Here is a 20420-nt window from a genome sequence, read left to right on the forward strand (position 1 = left end):
AAATCTTCATAAACAAGTGTACCCTGCTCATCTCTTCATACCCTTTTGCCCTTCACACTTTCTCCTTTTCCTCTTTCTCAGTCTGCAATTCTGTTACTTTAGGAACAGCTAATGGTCAAAATGTTAATGCTGACCATCTTACGGTTGGACGTGATGATCTTTGAGGTCTCTTCCAACCATAATGATTCTATGATTCCTCTTCCATCCCCTGTAATGGGACAGAAAGGTCTTAGAATCATAGAATCATTTAGGTTGGAAAGGACCTTTAAGATCGAGCCCAAACATAAACCTAACACAATCAAGACCACCACTAAACCATGTCCCTAAGCACCACATATACATGTCTTTTAAACCCCCTCCAGGGATGGTGACTCCACCACCTCCCTGGGCACCCCATTCCAATGCCCAACGACCCTTTCTGGGAAGAAAGTCTTCCTAATATCCAATCTAAACCTCCCCTGGCACAACTTGAGGCCACTTCCTCTTGTCCTATCACTTGCTACTTGGGAGAAGGGACTGACCCCCACCTGACTACACCCTCCTTTCAGGTCACTGTAGAGAGCGATCAGGTCTCCCCTCAGCCTCCTCTTCTCCAGACTAAACCCCCCCAGCTCCCTCAGCCGCTCCCCATCAGACTTGAACTCCAGGCCCTTCACCACCTTTGTTGCCCTTCTCTGGACTCGCTCCAGCTCCTCAAGGGCTTTCTTGTAGTGAGGGGCCCAGAACTGAACACAGCACTCGAGGTGCGGCCTCACCAGTGCCGAGTACAGGGGGACGATCACTGCCCTAGTCCTGCTGGCCGCACTATTGCTGATACAGACCAGGATGCTTTGACCTTCTTGGCCACCTGGGCACACTGCTGGCTCATGTTCAGCTGGTTGTCAACCAACACCCCCAGGTCTTTCTCCGTCGAGTAGCCTTCCAGCCACCTTTCCCCAAGCCTGTAGCATTGGATGGGGTTGTTATGACCCAAGTGCAGGACCCAGCACTTAGCCTAAGGTCCTGCATTAAGTCTCTGCATCTCCACTGTAATAAACTAGCCAGTTGTGACATCTCCAGAAGAGACCAAAGACAGACTTAACACTTTAAAAAAAAAAATATAACAAATCTGTAAATAACCTGGGGATACTCAAAGACTGACTGTTACAATACTTAAATTCTGTAGCAGGGTATGAATTTTGCATCAGTGCTGCAGTTACCCACAGAAAATAGTTAAGCTTAAAAGATGAGCAAACAGGACTGCAGCATGCTAACTTCACATAGCCACACCTACAAAGAAGCGAGCGACACTTTACAGGCTGTAAGAACAAATTACGTCAAACAGTTCACAAAATTTATCATTTTAGGCAACCAATTTACACGAAGTAGCCAAGATAACAAATTTACACCAATTTTTAGTGCTTAGTTTTTTATATATTGTTACATAATTGTTAGTGTGCTATGTATTGCAGTGGTAAATATGTTGCACAAATTATTAAAATAATCATATACTGTTATTGTTAATTACTCAAGTTTTACCTTCATAAATCTGAACAGTGGATAGTTTCTCTTTCCAGACCCTATACTTTTTCTTTACAAAGGTCAGCTGGAATCCTGAAATGCTATTGTTTTCTCAGGGCCTAATGCTACCCTTTAAGATGTATCCAACAAGTGATGATACCCAAACCATCTCCCTTCTCAGTGGGAAAAAAAATGTTTCACCAAGAACATATAGATATAAATAAAGTACATTTAATTACTCATTGAAGGCTCAATATACAGAAAACACTAAAATGCCATTTTGTTAAAAGAATAGAATCATTACATGGAATGGTAATGTATATCTTTCTCCCTCCATAAATATAAACGTGCATAGATGTAGTGATCACTGGCTGAAAATGTAGTTCTTGACATTGCAACGAACATGTTTTAGTGAGGGCAGATCTTTGACATGGTAATACAACTTATTTATGCATTTGGAGCAAAATAAAAATAACAAATATGAAAGAAACAAAGACAAGTATTTATCATCTGTTTTCTCTCAGATTGTATGATTTAGTCTAGAAACTAGAATGCACTCCAGGTGCACTTTTAAACATGACACAGAGCCAGTCTAACAGTGCTAAAGCTCTAGAGGGGTGCACATATAAGGAATTTGCCTCTTCAAAAGCACTGGCACAAGCACAATCAGTCACTTGTTGCGACTTGAGGTCACTCCCTATTCCGAGGAACTAGCTGAAAGCTTCTACATTTAGACTCTGATTTTTTTCTATTTATTTTTCAAGTTTTATTCTTGATTGCAGGACCAATGGCTCCAGTGCCAACAGTTATTCAGCACGTTCCCTTTATACCTCTCAGAAGATCTGTTCCCTAGAGGAAGCAAGTAGTTTCTTAATTGCTTTTCTTAAAGCTTTCACAGAGCTGGAAGAGCTGCATGTTGCAGATCCACACTGCCCATTTAGCAAACTGAGGCTGAGAAATTACACTGGTGCAATGGATGTGGTAGAAAACCAGCCATCATAATTCAAAATTAGTTCTGTAATAACTTACTCACCCAATGCTGACAGGAAGCCATGCCTGGGACAGAATCCTGTCGCCATTTTGTACCACCAACACATACAAAGGTAGGGGCGGAGCGGGGGGGGGGGGGGCGGAGCGGGGGGGGGGCGCGGAATCTCTGTTCTGTTTACTGAGCTCCAGGTAAGACAATCATTACTCACACTGCAACTCAGGCAAAAGTTATTCTGCTCTTCTCTAACCGTTACTTTCACCAGAGTGCCAAAGCAGGTTCAGGATTAATATAGAAGGAACTCTTGGTCCACATACAGAATAAACGTATGCAAGATAAAGATGCATAAAGCATTTATCGTAACAAAAAAAAAATAAATTCTGATTCTCCCTTCTCACTGACCTTTTTTTTCATTGGTGCTTTGATTTGTGTGATTTTCTTCACTACGTAGGTCAGGGGTCCTACCAGGTACCACTGAGAGAATGGCTTGCTGAGTACACAAGGACAGCTTTCTGCAGGCTTCTGGTTTAACCATAACCCCAGTCATCGACAACATCATTTTTCCCACCCCCAACCCTGCAGAGCACCAATTCAGACCAACTAAACAGCAGCCAACTTCAAACGTTCCTCCTTCTTTCTTGATAACTCTGTGCACTGGGAATCCTGGCAGCTCAGGGATCACAGTGTAACTGAAGCAGGAGTGAACCTCAGGAAGTCTCTAGTCTGACTTGTTACGCTGCTTGGCTGTCCTCAGGGTGAAAAAGCTTTTCCTTACATCCCACCCAAATCTCTCTTCATTCAGTTCATGCTCATTGTCTGTGATGCTTCCACTATGAATCGCCCTGAAAAGCCTGTCTCCAACTTGTTGAAAACCTCCCCATCTCTATTGGAAGGCTGCTATTAGGTTCCCTTGAAGATGTTTCATTCTCCAGGCTGGTCAAGTGCAGCTCTCCCACCCTCTCTTCATAGGCCAAGTACTACAACCTCTGACAATCTCGGGGGACCCACTGAACTCACTCCAGTTTACAGATGTCTTTCTTGTACCGGGGTCCCAAAACTGGATGCAGTATCTAGATGTGGTCTAATGAGGGTTGAGTCAAGGGCATAATCACTTCAGACCACTGGCTCCAATCCTGTCAGTACAGCCTGGGATGCTGGTACCCTCCCTTGCTGCCACGGCACACTGCAGGCTCATGCCCAGCTCACTGACTGACAGGACTCCACATCCTTTTCCACAGAGCTGCATCCCAGGCAGCCAGGGCCCGGCCTGCTGTGCTGCGGCATCATTCTTCCTTCCCAAGCACAGGACTTTGCACTTTGCCTTGCTGAACTTTGTAACATTTCTGTCAGTGCATTCTTCCAGCCTGACCAAGTTCTCCTGAATGACAATCCTACAATATGCTTTAAGAAAATTCAGACTAAAGACATCCATCAGCAATTTTGGCACAGATGCAGGGATTTCAGTACTGTGACCAAAAGTGAACTGCCTGCAGAGCTTCAGATGCAGAATCGCTTCAGTATTTCACAGCTTAAGAATGTGGTTTCTTTTAGCAGCCCACAGACACTGCCGCTGAAACCGGTCTCCAACCTAAACAGTCTACTGGCTGAAGTCCATCTCATTCTCATGTCTCTTTAGCTCATCCCTATAGTGGTTTTACGTGGATGACATTTACTTCTGTCTCATTGTGTTTACTATTGTCATCTATTTGCTGAGTGTCATCACTGGTGATAATAAAAATGACAGAGGAAGAGCTGAAAGTCACTTTCTTCTTTGGCCTGTCCCCTGCTTTCTGAGACATGACTATTGGTCGTATTGGTTTGTCAGTCCCTGTTGCTGGTGTCTCTTTCATGTTCCTCTGGAATCTCATCAGACGAAAGCACAGGAGTTGCAAAAGGCATCGTCGAAACTGCAAAAGAAAATAAATAGAATGAAGTTACAACTTCCTAAGCATTCAGTATCAGTGAAGACAGCAGTGCAGTAAATGACTCAAAAGAACAGATACCTGTGTATCTCCACCTTGTTCCGAGTTAGTTTCAGTGCTGTAACAACATGGTGGCTTTTTAGTGGGTACTTTTTTCTCTACATCAGAGCCGAATAGGATCACCTAGCCAGTAGAGGGCGCTGAAATGCAATTTAATATTTTACCAGCAGCAAGATCTTCAATTAACAATCTGCAAAGAAGAGGACTGGGCTCCAAAGTGTGTTATAGGTATTGTTCTCGTATTCAGAAAGCACACATTTGAACTAACAAGGGAAGAATACATTCAGAAACACTTCACAGGAGGATGCAGAGGGCCAGAACAAGGGGAGGAAGGGGATACAAAGTGGTGTTTTCTTCTTTTTAAGTAACTCCAGGGTCTGGAATTTTAACAAAAGTTTTGAATGTCACAGATGTAAAATGAAATTTCAATAGCTGGTAACACAGAACTAAAATGTTCCCGTTGAATATGGAAGGAACAGAAGTCTTTCAGCTAACTAGAAGCCACTTATGATATAGGAAGTCTGTTCCACCCTGTAACTAAATAATGCAAGGTATTCAGTGAAAGCTTGCATCAGTATATAGAATAATTCCAGTAGTAGTGCCGTTTTAAATGCTGCAATTACGGTCTCTCTTTCACAAACCAAAGCATTCGGGTATGGAGGTTAAAGGATGCACTCATTCAGTAGTTCCATGTCTGCACAGATCTAAAGCTCAAATATGATCCTTTGGGGAAATTCTCTGGTTTTACAAGGAATAAGTGGGTGATTTCCTCTTCTTTTAATAACCCATAACAAGACATGCCTGGAATGTATGAAGAGGACTCAAAAAAAACCCACCACAACAAAAAAAACCAAAAAATTCCCACAACAAACAGGATGGTGGTGGGGAAACAACCCACCTTTTCTCCGAAAAGGGAGTAGGATGTTTTTCTCAACAGCCTTCCATTTAGCTGTATCAAGGATTATTCTTGTTTTATCCTGCATGGCCAGCAACTTTATTTTTCCAGCTATTATGCAAGAAGCTCTCTGACGCATCAGTTTGGAACAAGGTTTTGTTATAGGAAATTAATTCTATTCTGATACAGGGGAGGCAATAGGTCCTCCTTGTAACCTACAAAGTCATAAAATGGTAGAGAAAGATAATCTAGTGCAAGAGAATGCTCATATGGAGGCCGTGAAGATTTTAGAGATAATGTGGTACCTGTGAGTAGCACAGAAATGAGAAGGCACAAGCATGTTAGAACACGTCAGATAGAGGAAGGATATTATAGAGAAGAACTGGTTTTAGGATTCCTTCTGAAGGCAAAATAACCCAAATAATAAATATTATCATTTTGGTCTTAATCTGGAATTAGAGGCGAGTGAGAAGTACTTCACAATAGAATCACAGAATGGTTTGGTTGGAAGGGACCTTAAAGCCCATCCAGTTCCAACCCCCCTGCCATGGGCAGGGACACCTTCCACCAGACCAAGTTGCTCACAGCCCCATCCAACCTGGCCTTGAACACTTCCAGGGATGGGGCAGCCACAGCTTCTCTGGGCAACCTGTGCCAGTGCCTCACCACCCTCACCAGGAAGAATTTCTTCCCTATATCTAATCTAAATCTTCACCCTTCCAGTTTAAAGCCATTGCCCTTATCCTATCACTACAAGCTCTTGTAAAAAGTCCCTCCCCAGCTTTCTTGTCAGCCCCTTCAGGTACTAGAAGGCTGCTCTAAGGTCTCCCCAGAGCCTTCTCTTCTCCAGGCTGAACAACCCCAACTCTCTCAGCCTGTCCTCACAGCAGAGGTGCTCCAGCCCTCGGATCATCTTCGTGACCTCCTCTGGACTTGCTCCAACAGGTCCATGTCCCTCTTGTGCTGAGGACCCCAGAGATGAAGGCAGTACTGAGGGGTGCAGGGGGTCTTATGAGAGCAGAGTAGAGGGGCAGAATCCCCTCCCTCGACCTGCTGGTCATGCTGCTTTGGATGCAGTCCAGGACATGGCTGGCTTTCTGGGCTGCAACAAGCATGTTCAGCTGATTCGTTCTTATCACGGCTATGATTTTACTGACATTGTGCCTGGTACCAGTTTGATTTGCTTCTGGGTATCAGAACCTACAAAATCTTTTTCAGATAAACTACTCAGCCTGACATCTAGGTACAGAGTCAGTACCACTGTATTAAAAAAAGAAACCACTCTGTTGAAAAATACTCTTCTTGAATGTGATTGTTGTTAGCTCCCCATAACCAGGCCAGCTCTGATATTGTGCAGCTGTGTAACCTTGGATCAGTCTGCTGTGAAATGAGCCGTGAGGGAAGATACAAGATGCCACACTGGGAGCCTCCTGCCTTCACTCAGGAACAGTATTTAAGCTCACCCCTGCCCTCAGTCCTGGCCTAAGCTGCACTGCAGCCTTTGCCTGGCTGATCATACCCACTGACTTGGCTGCCTTGTCCCTACAGACTGCTGGCTGACCCAATGCTGTTACCTGGCAATTGCAAACCAGTGTAGGAAGTCACAGAAAATTCCATCTCTATAACGAGCTAAACGGTAATGAAAACTCAGGGAAATCCTTCTAGCAATCATTCATGGTTTTTTACCTGTTGTCAAGTGATTCTATTAAACTTCAGATATTTTTAACTCTATACAATCTTGGTTTCAGAAGTTTACAATATGCATGTTACACTTCCAGTTAGTGTTCTGGGTTATAGTGAAGCTATTTTAATGTCTAAATAAATTCACCAACACCGCTTAACTGCATTCAGTGGTTATCTTCACAGTGCTGATGATTTACAGAAATATATATAGTTTTCTAGTTCCCACGTGTTTGACATGCCACTGATAACTCCCAATACCTCCATGCTCTCTTTGCTCTGTAAAGCACTGATAGGAGTTAGTTAGCACCATTAAATCAGCAGTCTACTTTTCTTAACAAAGACTACAAAAGCAGACAGAAATAAAAATTTGTTTCTCATAGACAAGTATGTCTTCTTAACAGTGTAATTTGTCTCCAAAAAACATTTCACTATCATCCACATGAGATTCTGGCTTTGGATACAATGAAGCTCTGAGAAATGTTACTGGTGTAATACTTGAAATACTACACTGAGTTGTTCAATCCTTGTGTTGCCGTAATGGAAGAGTCAGAGACAAGTTTTTTCTTCCTAAAAAACAGACACTGGATATTCTGAATTTTCTCTGATGGAGTTCTGTTGTGATAAGAGAGTGATTCAGATGAGGTTTTCTAGTTGCAATCCATTTCATGGGGAAACTGTCAAAACTAGACACTTAAATTTTGACACTCCTTCCCCTCCCTTTCATGGGAGTGATCACATGTGAGTTCAGACAATTAAAATCCAATTTCTGATAAGGTAGTACTTTAAGCAGCATCAGGGATTTTTAATTCTACTAGATCTTTACCATTTATCCTAGCTGTTCAAATTTTTTTTAAAAAAAACAAAACCTAAGCTTTACAGATTAAAGTAAATCAGATCTAAACTCCACAACTGCAGTATTGGCTACTAATTATTCAAATAAGAAAATCTTCAATGTACCTACCTTTCTACTCATGAAGATATAGATGACTGGATTATAAGCAGTGCTTGACTTGGCAAAGAAAGATGGGATGATAGCTACTGTTGGAGTTACAAGGTTGCTATAGCCATATGTTACCAGGAAGGACACCACTGCATAGGGCATCCAACAAATAAGGAATGTGGAGATCATTAAGAAACACATTTTAGCCAACTTCTTTTCATATTTTAGAAGTTTGATCACTTGAATAGTCTGGAAATCTTCCACACAGCGAAGCTGTAGACAAAAAAGATAAAATGTTCAAGTAAAATAGCTCTATATTTTACTTGAAACTGAATTAATTCTGCATTTATTTATAACTAATTCGCTAATTTAGTTTTAGGCACAGACACTATACACCTTATCTTGTGAACTACAATTCTTCTAGAAGTTTACATCATGCTTCTTAGATTTTTAAGTGTAAAAATACAGTCTGAGGAAAAAATAGAATAGCAAATCTACTGGAAACCAACAAATCCAATGATGTAACAAAACATGCTGCACTTAGCATTATAAGTATTTTAGAAAACTAACTTGCCCTCATCCACTGGCATAAGCAAGTTCAATTTACATTTCATGGTCCTTTGTCTGAGTAGTCAGACAATCCCGTAGATTTGCATCATCGGCAATCTTTAGAAAGAAGAAAATTTCATAAATACATTTCTCTGTACTGCTCTGCCACTTAAGTTTGTTACCCTAAAATTACAAAATCTCTATTCAAAGCAGAATACTAGGCAGCATGTTCCCAGTGTTACCGGAGTGAGTCATAAAATGAGAAAAAGATGGGACGTGTATGTGAGCATTCTCCAGTTGTGCCAATACTGTTGGCCGCAAACTTGAATGGGTCCAGACTAATTACCCACAACATATGAAACATTAACACTTTCTGACACTAAAGATCTGGACTGCATTAAAATGAGTTGCCTTAACATGGAAAATTGTTTTAACAGGGCTTAATCTCCACTTGGAAGAGTTTTGCAGGGTTATATTCTCAAGAGTGGCATGGTGAGGAGGAGAGAGAAGTTTTTTTAATCAGGGGAACTGCAAACAGAGTTTTCTTTTTCCCCCTTTTTCAAGGGAAGATCTGATGTGGATTAGTGAGCATGACTGGCTCCCTAACCTGCCTCCCAGTAAAACCACACAACAAATAGAGCTTGATAGCTCTAGCTTGGTTCTCTTCCAATCCTACATCCTTTCTAGTGATGCTTGACATGGACAAACATTAAACATTCAAAAGCTTAAATAGGAAGTGAGAGTACAAATTTAGGCTCTGATCCAAGCTTAACACACAGCATCAACATTTTATTACATTAAGAGAAGCCTTATTTGAATTAACTTACCATTCTTACTGCGTATAGAATATGGCCATAGCAATAGGCCATGATCCCAAGAGGTGCTACTAGACAGCCAAGGAAAAAAAGGAGCACAAAGGAGGTATCATTGGGGTCTTTTGACTTCCAGTCCACTGAGCAACCTAATCCATGAACTTCCAGTGTGTATCTGTTCCAGCCCAAAAGAGGTGCTCCAGTCCAGGCTAATGAGTAGAGCCAGATGTATGTGATAGCCCGCCAAGACCAAGAGAAGTCAATCACTTTTGCATGGACTACTCGAATGTAGCGTTCATAGGCAAGAACAGTGAGAGTCATAATTGAAACAATTCCTGTAAGAAAAATAAAGGAAATCAATCAAATTATTCATAAACATTGCAAATTGGACTGAAGTCCTCTTGATAAATGTTTCCTTTGCTAGTAAGTTAACTCAAAGTTAGCTAGCTCATATTATGAATCTAACACCAATAAGCTTTTGGGGTGACACCCCATTACTCACTAAGTACTCACTCAAACAGTATCACTGACTTCAAAACTACTCAAAGGAGGGTGCTGGCATCTGACCCATGATGTATAATGGCCAAGAAGTAGGACAAGAAAAAAAAAAAAAAGACACTAAGCTAATACTTCTTTCTAAACATTACTGCATTAAGTAAGAGATCATGCTCCACGGATATTTATTTTTTTCTGTTGACAATTGTGGGGGGCTTTTTTGTTGTGTTGTTCGGTTTGGTTTTGTTTTTAAAACGTTGCCATATAAAAATGATATAATCAGCAATAACAAAATCCAGTAGAAACACAGGGATTTCAGAGACGAGACTGAAGTCAAAGAAAGCCTTCAACAGCTGAAAGCATAGATATACACCTTTAATGTGAAAAAAACTACTAGGATAATTCCAGCTTCTTTCAAGATTTCCTGGAAGTCTTTGCATTCCAAAGAACAACCAGGAAAGCAAAGCATTACATTGCTGAAGGAGTCCCATCTGGGAGACATTGGGTTATTTTGAGTGTCCTTTCTGATCTTGCTGCTATCATAAAAATATCACAGTCTTCATTTCAATTATTTGTGCACTCTCTTCCTTTTCTGTCCACCTCAACCCCACTACACACATATTAACATGTTATAACAGAAATTATTTTCTGTTACATTCAGCTCTCAGCATCACCCTATCCAGACACTTTTATAATTTAAAGAAGTCAAGGCAATTCTGTCTTCATTAGGATATAAGGATTTCTGTTTCAATGGTCCGTGAAATTTGATGATCAAAACCAAGTTGCCCATCAAGCATGTATCAGTCACCTGAAATCTGTTACGATTCAGACATCAAGCTCATATACACAGCCTCTTACACCCTTTTGTTGTTTCACAGCACTCTGTGAGGTTATACAAATAGCTGTGTCTAAATTTGTGTACATTTTATCTAATATGAAGCACAAGTATTTTGTTATGCATACACACAGCTTTTAATTTCAAGTACATTCATATTTGTCATAATATGCATTTATATAGCTGTGAAAAGGTTAAACATGCAGATTTCACTGCCAAAGAGAGAATAACCATTATATCCAGCAGAAACCTTCAAAGGATACCACAAACATCTGATCTTTGAAAAAAGGATAAGCATTGAAGGAAGACAAAGTAACAATAGCACAACTCAAGCACCAGCAATGGAGATTTTAGGAAAGCAACTAAGAATATCAACATCTATAGCAACACATAGACTCTGTCTCAAAGCATTCAACAGCAAAACCAGCATGTTATTACCCAAGTATCTCTCAGTAGGATATGCTTTAAGATCTCCAAGAAAGTTACTTTATCCTGCAAGTATTAGAGGATCCCTTTTTACAGGTGATGAATTTAGAAAGCTTTCTTGATTAACAGGAAGGATTTCCCACTCTGAAGGAAAACGTGCCACATTCTTGTCATGGCTCTCTTCAAAATGAAACTTTTTTTTTTTTTTTTTAATATGTACATTTTTTGCTAGTGTTATCTTTAAACCTTCATCAAAGAGAAGTGGGCATGCAAGGCATACTGCTTTCACAGTTTTGTATAGCTTTGTGGGGTTTTTTTATTGTATAAGTCATTGCTATAGAATTTTGTTTTCATGGCTTGAAAAAGAAATTGGACTAGCAAACGTGGACTAGAGGGTTTCTAAAAGACTTCAGATTTGCTTGGTTGTTTGCTTTTTTTAAATGAAGTTGATAGGAAGTTCTTCATGCCTTTTTTCAGGGCTTAACATGCTGAAAATACATTGAAGAATGTGGAACTAAGCTAGATCTTAGCAGGAATTAGAAAATAATTACAGAACTATAGAGGTACTATTCTACACTTACAATAGCTCAGGTAAATGCTTTATACAGTCAAATGCAGTCTACTTCCTGAACACAAGGTAAGGCAAGAAGTTCCCCTCCCATTTCTCTGTGCTCAAAGATTGGGAATTACAAAATTTTCTGATAGTTATTAAAATCATCCACAGACATGTTTATGGAGGAAAAATCATCTCACTCAACTGTAGGCTCAGTTTGCTTATGCAGTGCACTGAGGTTTTGTCTGTGATCAGTGGAGAGAAAGAGGAGCTCCTCAGGATGGTGAGTCAGAATTCCTAAATTAACCTCTTGCTCTTTACCACCTTCCTTCTCCCTACAAGGATATTGAATGACTGATGTCCCTGTGTACCCTTAGTACTTCCCCATCAATTTTTATATATGAGTACTGAATTGTGGCCATGACAAAGTAATCAAAAGCACACACGCTTGGTTGAAAGTACAAGTGTTCAGAAGCAGTCATTTACTTCGTCCTTGACATTCTCAAGTCACTGGAAGCTCAATATCTCTAAAAATTGGCACTTAGTCATAAATCTTTGAACAGTTTTAGATCAAGCCCCTTTCAGTCTGAAACCAGTGCTCTATAAAGGGATATTTCAGTTTTCTATCTGAACCATAAAAGGGACCTTGGTTAGCCCCGTGGGCAGTATGTACTGAAATGCAAATCCTTGTTCTGTTGGTATTCAAGAAGTTTCTCGTAGCACGCCGGCATGAGGCAAGAAATGCAGGTCACAGCATATTACAGTAAATTCCTCTTTGATGCAGGATGTCTACTGTAACAAGGTCATAGCTGTACGAGTAGAGGTAGAAGCAGTTAACCATAAAAATAGAAATTGGAAACAAAATGCCTTTGCAGGATAAGACAAAATGTAGGGAATTTTGTCCAAAAAAAGCCCCTCACGCTGTGGAGCCATGGCTGCCTGTTTATTTGTGGCAGATGACGTGCTGAAATACCTGTAATAACAGGAATACTGAGATCTGCCCCAAGGAGATGAGTTTTCAAATATGCATTAGAAAAAGTCTATAAGTAGGGGGAAAAAACCAGTAATTCTGGTGGTGTAGATAATACTGTTTAGGAGTCATTTGAGTTTTGTAGTTCTTGTTACTTCTACAGTGGGCTACATGACAGAAGAATTCATAACAACACACTGAAATTTTGTTTTCAATGGGTAGAAGCTATCTTGCAAGTGTGCATCACATCTAAGTAAACGTTTTTAAATGAGCAGATAAGCATCTTTTAAGTCTCAAATGAGGGAATGAACTACTGTTACTGAATGAGCAGAATTGAACTACAGGTAGCATCTCTCAGCATTTGGACATTGCTGACTGGAACAGAAATAACCAGAGGAACAACTTCCAAGTAGTGACATCAGCATTTCAGATGCTATTTAACTCACAGGAATCTCTAAGATTGCACTGTTTTTTTCTCCTCTCCCCTCCTTTAATGTTAGGGAAAAAAAGAGTGTATGAAATACTACTATACTCCCATAGAATGCAAATAACTTTGTTAGAGTTGTACATTTGATTGTCCATCTTTTTAACATAGAAATTCTCCAGAGTAACTTTCATGACTTAAGTTAAACACTCATTACTCCATAAGAAGCTAGTAGTGGGCCTTTTTTAGAACTGTTTCCACATACTTGGCATTAATCCCAGGCCCTGGGAACAAAAAAACAGGATGATGAAAACACAGACCCACTGTCAGTAAAGAAATAGTTGGTATGTGAACTATTACAGAAGTTTGACCCCTACAAATCGATGGGCCCCGACATGATCCACTCTGAGGATGTTAATCAGTTGCTGGCTGATGTTGCAACGCCACTTTCCATAATCTTTGACAGGTCATGGAGATTGGGCGATGTCCCAGAAAACTGGAAGAAGGCTAACATCACCCCCATCTACAAGAAGTGCTTAAAGGAGGATCCAGGAAATTAGATGCCCATCAGTCTTACTTCAGTCCCTGGGAAAGTTATGGAACAAATCCTCCTGGGGGCTATCACAAGTCAAATGAAGCACGTGATTGGGAAGAGCCAGCACGGATTCACCAAGGGCAAATCGTGCCTGACAAACCTGATCACCTTCTGCGACGAAGTAACCTGCCCAGTTGATGTGGGGCAAGTGGTGGACACTGTCTACCTGGATTTCTCCAAGGCTTTTGATGTGGTTTCCCACAGCCTCCTCCTACAGACATGGACATGTTACGGTCTGGACAAGTGGTCCCTGCAGTGGGTGGGAACTGGCTGAGGGTTCGCACCCAGAGGGTGGTGGTCAATAGCTCCTTTTCACGCTGGCAATCCGTCACAAGTGGGGTCCCCCAGGGATCAATGTTGTGCCTAATCCTGTTTAATATCTTCATAAGTGATCTGGATGATGGTATCAAGTATACCCTGACGATGTTTGCTGATGATACTAAATGGAATGGGGAAGTGGACACTTTGGAAAGGACGGCTACCCTTCAGGAAGACCTGGATAGGCTGGAAGAGTGGACTAACAAGAACCTTATGAAGTTCAACAAGGACAAGTGTAAGGTCTTGCACCTGGGAAAGCATAATCCAGGAGTGCAGCACAGGCTGGGATCTACCTGGCTGGGGAGCAGCTCTGTGGAAAGGGACCTGGGGGTCCTGGTGGACAAGGCCAATATGAGTGAACAGTGAGCTGCTGCAGCAAAAAAGGCAACAGGATGCTGGGCTGCACCAGCAAGGGCATCACCAGCAAAGATAAAGAAGTCGATATCCCACTCAGTGCTGGTCAGGCCACACCTGGAATACCATGTTTCAGTTTTGGTCCCCACTATGCAAAAAAGCTGTGGACAGGCTGGAGAGGGTCCAGAGAAGGGCCACAAAGATGATCAAAGGACTGGATGCCTGCCATGTGATGAAAGGCTGAGAGAACTGGGTTTGTTCAGCCTTGAGAAAAGGTGGCTTAGGGGAGACCTTATCACCATGTTCCAGTATTTCAAGGGTGGCTACAAAGAAGAGGGAGACTCCCTTTCTACAAGGAGTCGCAGGGAGAAGACAAGGGGTAATGGGTACAAGTTACTCCAGTGGATATTCGGATTGGACATACAGGAAGAATTTCCACAATGAAAACAATCAGCCACTGGAATAATCTCCCCAGGGAAGACGTGGATTCCCCAATATTGGACACTTTAGAGATTCAGCTGGACAGGGCTCTGGGCCATCTTGTCTAGACCGTGCTTTTGCAAAGAAGGTTAGACCAGATGATCCTTGAAGTCCCTTCCAACCTGCTATTCTATGATTCTACAAATATTTTTATTAGTGTACCATATGATTTGATGGCTATTTAAAAAAAAAATAAAGCTTGCAAAAATCTGTACAAGATAAAACTTATTTTGATTTTACTGTGTAAAGTCTACGTAATTGGAAGGTTAAGCCTCTGATTTCAAGGTTTCAAATCTTATTACCACAAGTTGTTCAAGCCCTTAAAATACATGCAGCTGTACAACTCTCCATTATACCACAAACTGGGGAGCTCTTGCTTTTGATAGAAAAAATTACTGTAATTCTTAGCAACAGTTTTTCAACTTATAAAAAGTTTCAAATATTTTTTATTCCTAACTTCAAAGTATAAAAAAATTCTCAGTAGGTAGAATCTTCAAAATTGTCAAAATTACTTAAGAGCTTATGTTCCACTAAGTCAGAGGATCATAAGATCCAATTTTGCACTGGGGGCAGGGGAGGTCCTTGATTTTAACAGGACTTCAGTACAAGCAAGGCCAAGACTAGAACAGAAAACAGTTTGAATTTTCCTCCCCATCAGGTCTCTTTTCCATTCTGCATCAATATGCAACCAAAGCATATTTGTTATTTCTAACAAAAACTTCAAGAAAGAAGCAGCATAGATTAGCTTGTGTAACTAGAATAGCTTCACGGATAGACCATTAAAGTATGAACTGACTTTCGCATCTGTGAATGATCTGCAGCAATGACTAGAAACCTTATAAACTTATAAGGTTTCTAGTCATTGCTGCAAGTTATTTGAGTTTCCCAACTATTGGGGGTTTCAGCTATTCTGTGTGCACACTTTGTGGCAACAAATTCCATTATGAAGCTGCAAAGCCATAAAAGCAGAAAATGCCCAAAGGTCTCGTACAACTCAATATGCCTCCCACCTCCACACATAAGGATATGAACTAATAACACTCACAGTAGCAAAAATCTTGAAAAAGTCTGTCCAAACTCAACATGCCACAGTCAGTGTGCAACATGCATTTTGACAGTCTGCAGGGTTTTTTTTTCTACATGCTAATAGCACTATTAAGTTCCAACCAAATTTCTACATAGAATTTAAAAAAAATATACATTTAATGAGTTAGTTACATGTTATTTGTGTAATTACCTGTACTTCTGCTGCACTGATCCCAAGGATGGAAAATTTCTTCTCAAATGAGATGTGAGGAAGGGAGAATTTATACATTTTGGTAGGTGAAATTAATTCAACTGGAGTTACCTCTGATGTCAAGGGATGGTTTCAAGCAGCATTTGTAATAAATTCAACATCCTAGACAGTACTGCTGGAACTTTACAGCTCTTGGTTATGACTAGCAAATGGAAGAGTTGTATTTCTGTCCTGTCCATGCAATATACAACTTACTTGGATGGCATGCCATACTGGCCCCCCAAAACATGGCTTGTAATTTGGGCAGAGAGGGTATCGGATATTCCTGAAGACTGAGCATCTCTACAGAGCAACTACAGCAGAATGTACCAATTGAGATTCAACTCTGAGACAGACCATGACTTCTGTCAAAGGACATATTTTCTATATCAATTTATCCTTGACCCACATCCAAGTGCTGAGTTACTATTTTGCATACCTCATAAGAGGGCAAAGTCACTCTTCTGCAATCCCCCCTCACCTCCTTCACATTTGAAAAGCTAGACAGCAGCAATTTAGTAGAAGCAACTTCTTGTCCATGGCAAGACAAGGTGCTATTGCGCTCTGTAGTTTTGTATTACAAAATATAACTAGTCTATTTGAATTCAGCAATTAAGTGTTACAATATGTTTTAGGCAACAGCTATGTATCACTTCTAATTTTTCAAGAAATCTTAGCATCCGCAGTCAAATCTAGGGAGATGAAAATCACCTCTCCTAGACATAACAGACTTCAAGTATATTTTATATACACTCCTCCTATAAAACTACATTGGAATTAATCTCCTCTTCCATGTTCAATCCTGCAAGTGACTAATTCACTTTAAAAAAATTGCTAAAGCTGAAAGCATACCGATTTAGTCTCCAGCTGTCTGTAACACAAGATCCTGAAATTGTCTGCTGCGTAACGGTAGAAAATGCTTTTAGTGAGATTAAATCAGTGCATATAACATACATCAGTAATGCAAGTCGGTGGCACAGGACATCATTCTTTCAGTGTGCAGAGAAGAGCACTAGATGAAGAAGCTAACAATAGTATATGGATAAATGTTCTTGCTTTGTTTTAAAATAGGCTGTAACTGAAGCCAGGTCCCCAGGACAGTCTTGGACAAATAATCCTTACTTCAGTTATCATTGTGTGTGAGAAGGGGGAGGTGGGAAAATCAGCTTGCCTTAAAATAAATAAACAAAATAACCTCAGCTGTACATTCCGCAGTTTTTCAGAGGAAAGTATAGTCTGTAAAACTGCTTACAAATTTTCCCCATCCTCCAGTTCACATTACTGGAAGGGAGTATACACCTGGATCTCAACATTTACTTGGTAGCTCATCAAGACCTAGCTGCTGTATACCAATGGTGACTTGTCCAGAAGGGTCACAATACTTTTAATTAATTTAACATTAAAAGCTGGCAGTGTTTATTTACCCTTACATGAACTACTTACAGTTAGGAAAATCAGAGGTCTCTAATCACACTTCAGTAACACTAGCCTTTCAATCACAAACAATTAAGGCTTAATAATATAAAGCCTACCCCAGAGTACACCCTTACCATGCAATCTTCTGGCAAGAGATTGCCTCAGATACATGATTTTGGTTCCCATTCCTGTTATCAACTAGTTTTTCCACTGCTTTCTTCCTTTGCTCAATTAAACATACCAGAAAGTGTTAGAACATCACCACTGGCGGATGGTTTAGTTGCCATTACTTGTAGCTGAAGCAATTTATGCTTGAGAGGTACGTATGTATGTTCCACATGACCAGACTAGCTTACTTTTGAACCCTCAGGGCCTATTCCTATGCACAGAAAGCATTAAAGCAGACATTCACTGCCTGTGGATGGGCAGGATGCACATTTCTCTTGTGCACATCAAGTTCTGCAACAGTCACTGTCATTTTAAAAAATCTTGTTTGTCTGTTCGTGAAGAGCCAGCAGATGTACATAAATCTTATTATGCCTTGAGCATGGATTCCACAATTATTGCTTCAGTTAAGAGGGTATCCATGTCTGTTAATGAAGACATTTGGGTATGTTTAGCTGCAGGTGTCTTCTCTAGCAATTACATCCAAAAACCTATGCTCTCAGTGGTAGACAGCCAACCTCCCAGGTATGAGTTGTATTACTAAATCAGATAAAGGGATTACACAGATCTCTACTACTTGCAGCTTGGTTGACTACAGACAGGGCTCAAGCTTTACATAAGGAGAGGGTGGCAAACTCAGTGAGACCCAGCATAGAACTGACGGCACATCTCCATGGAAAGGTCACCCTCACGGTTTATCTACTTCAATTAAGTGATGTATTTACATTCCATCAGGATACATCACCTGTTAAAAAATAAATACTGGAACTCAGAATAAACTAAAGTGGAATTACTGTCTGAGGCAGACAACCACGTAATCGAAGCTTAGACTAAGACTTGTCAGTTAGTCATCTGATCTATGTCATTTTTCCCCATCCCAATATATGGAGTGCTAAGAATGGCTTTGTAATAGCCAACAGAAGCTCTTGTCATGGCCTCTGTTGTAAAGGCATACGTATCTAAGTTGTATCTTGACTTCAGAATCTAATGAGTAAAATAAAATTGGGATTGTTATTTGTGTGATGAGGACAGACATTTAGTAGCTGAAATGATCAGTTTTACACTGTAGCAAGCAGATCTTTGCATGTTCTAAAGGCTCAATGGAAAGCTTTCACATCCCAGAAAAAATAGCCAGCAGCGGCATGAACTGCAAGTTCTGAGCTGTACAACACAACACAACAAGCAGATATAACTACATGGGCTTGCCTAAGGATAAAGTTACAATAATGCAGAAGCAGACTATTGCAAGGAATACAAAAACCAGCCATTTATTCCTAGACAGACAATCTGTAGTTCTGTTGCCACCTTCTCAACTGAAAAGTTTCAGAACGTGAATATCTGCTTACAGTGTCTAAGTTCTGGATCTCATGTGCCTCCAAACTGCTAGACTGCCTGGTAAAGTGAGAAGCACTTTTACAAACAAGATTTTCAGATTCTCCAAGAAGTGTAGAGACGACCCTCTTTGTTGTTGTTGTTGTTGGGGCGGGGGGGGGGGGGGGTGGCATCATTATGTACCAAATATTTCTGAAAATGTAGATCCTACCAGTTTATTTTAAGCAGGCGTTCTACCTATGTATTTAATCATATTGACATAGAAATATCTTGATCTTGGCTTTCAAAACACTATGGGCAAAAAACTCATAACAACACATATGACAATTTAAAATAAAGCAGCACGATCATGGTTTTCAGAATTATTTCTGATTCTTTCGAAATACTGTCGTCAATCCAATTTTTAAGACTTGTTGAGAATTAACTCTGAATTTAAAGCAATTTTTTATTTTTTTTAAAAGCAGCTTTAATCATGTGTCCCAAACTTGTTTACTGTCAGGGGAACCTCTCATTTATAGGTCAACAAATGCAGAAGACAACTTACACCAAATATTGGGGCTTAGGGGCTGTTCTTAAAAAAAAAAAAAAAAAAATTCTCTTATTTCAACAGCCTTTGAACCTGAAGGACTGGTACAGAAAGCTGACACACAATGTCTAAGTTCACACTCAAGATGTATCGTACAGCTGTAAATAAACAGGTTTTGGTCATCTGATGTAAAATGAGTTAGACTGGGTCCAACCCCAGGACACACCCACAGCAGTAAAGTAACCTCACAGTATCTGTTATGATTTAATAGACTTTATATCCATGGTAGCAGAGCTACCACTGCTTTATTCTAGAGATGTCTTTCTGAGGTGACTCTGCTTTACTGAGCAACTGAAAGCTGCAAAACTGTAACTACTCTGCTTAGTTAATGAGAACTTCACTTTTAAAAGTTACCAATTTTGTATGTTTTCTGATCAACGAATGTACTTCTTATTCCCAAAGGTGGGGTGAGTGCTTTAAGAAGCACTGCTAGGTAATACACATACAAGACTTCCATTACATTAATTTCCCCTCCACTACCACCCCAAGCTAATAGCAGGCTTGGGCTTTTATATACAAGAAAAATGTATTTATAAATACAATACCTAGTTACTCTGAATGAAATCTTCAATCAGTATCTTCAACATCACCGGGAGGGGACCAACAAAAAAAACACACACCCCACACACAACAACAAACAACCCACCTTCAAATTACCGCTCTCTTCATAGACACATTACAAGATGGAAATAGAAGCTATGGTGTGGGATTCACAAGGAGTGTTGCGAGCGACCTTGAACAACATAGCCTTGAAGGAAACAGTCTGAGAAAGTAAGTAATGAAGCAAGCGCAGAAAGTGAGCTGAAGATAAAAATGTTTTGAGGCACAGCTGTGAGACCCAAACTA

General features: G+C 40.4%; 1 protein-coding gene across 1 annotated transcript; it reads right to left on the minus strand.

The window, feature by feature from the left end:
- Window positions 1-4131: 4131 nt before the first annotated feature.
- On the minus strand, window positions 4132-13449 carry OPN3 (opsin 3). Its single transcript, XM_009702861.1, has 5 exons — window positions 13430-13449; window positions 10896-10951; window positions 9365-9684; window positions 8010-8261; window positions 4132-4395 (listed from the first exon to the last, which is right to left on the minus strand). Exons 1-5 carry the CDS (start codon window positions 13447-13449, stop codon window positions 4132-4134), a joined length of 912 nt encoding a protein of 303 aa, XP_009701163.1.
- Window positions 13450-20420: the final 6971 nt, after the last annotated feature.

This window comes from Cariama cristata, unplaced genomic scaffold, assembly GCF_000690535.1.
Source record: "Cariama cristata isolate BGI_N322 unplaced genomic scaffold, ASM69053v1 scaffold5666, whole genome shotgun sequence".
Classification (NCBI taxonomy): domain Eukaryota; kingdom Metazoa; phylum Chordata; class Aves; order Cariamiformes; family Cariamidae; genus Cariama; species Cariama cristata.

Coding starts and splice junctions, on each gene's coding strand:
- OPN3 (XM_009702861.1), bottom strand. CDS start 13,449: ATGTCGGGGCCCATCGATTT. Junction 10,952..13,429: donor ATGTCGGGGCCCATCGATTT/GTAGGGGTCAAA, acceptor TTCAAAGATCAG/ATGTTTGTGGTATCCTTTGA. Junction 8,262..9,364: donor TTCTATACGCAGTAAGAATG/GTAAGTTAATTC, acceptor TTTTGTCTACAG/CTTCGCTGTGTGGAAGATTT.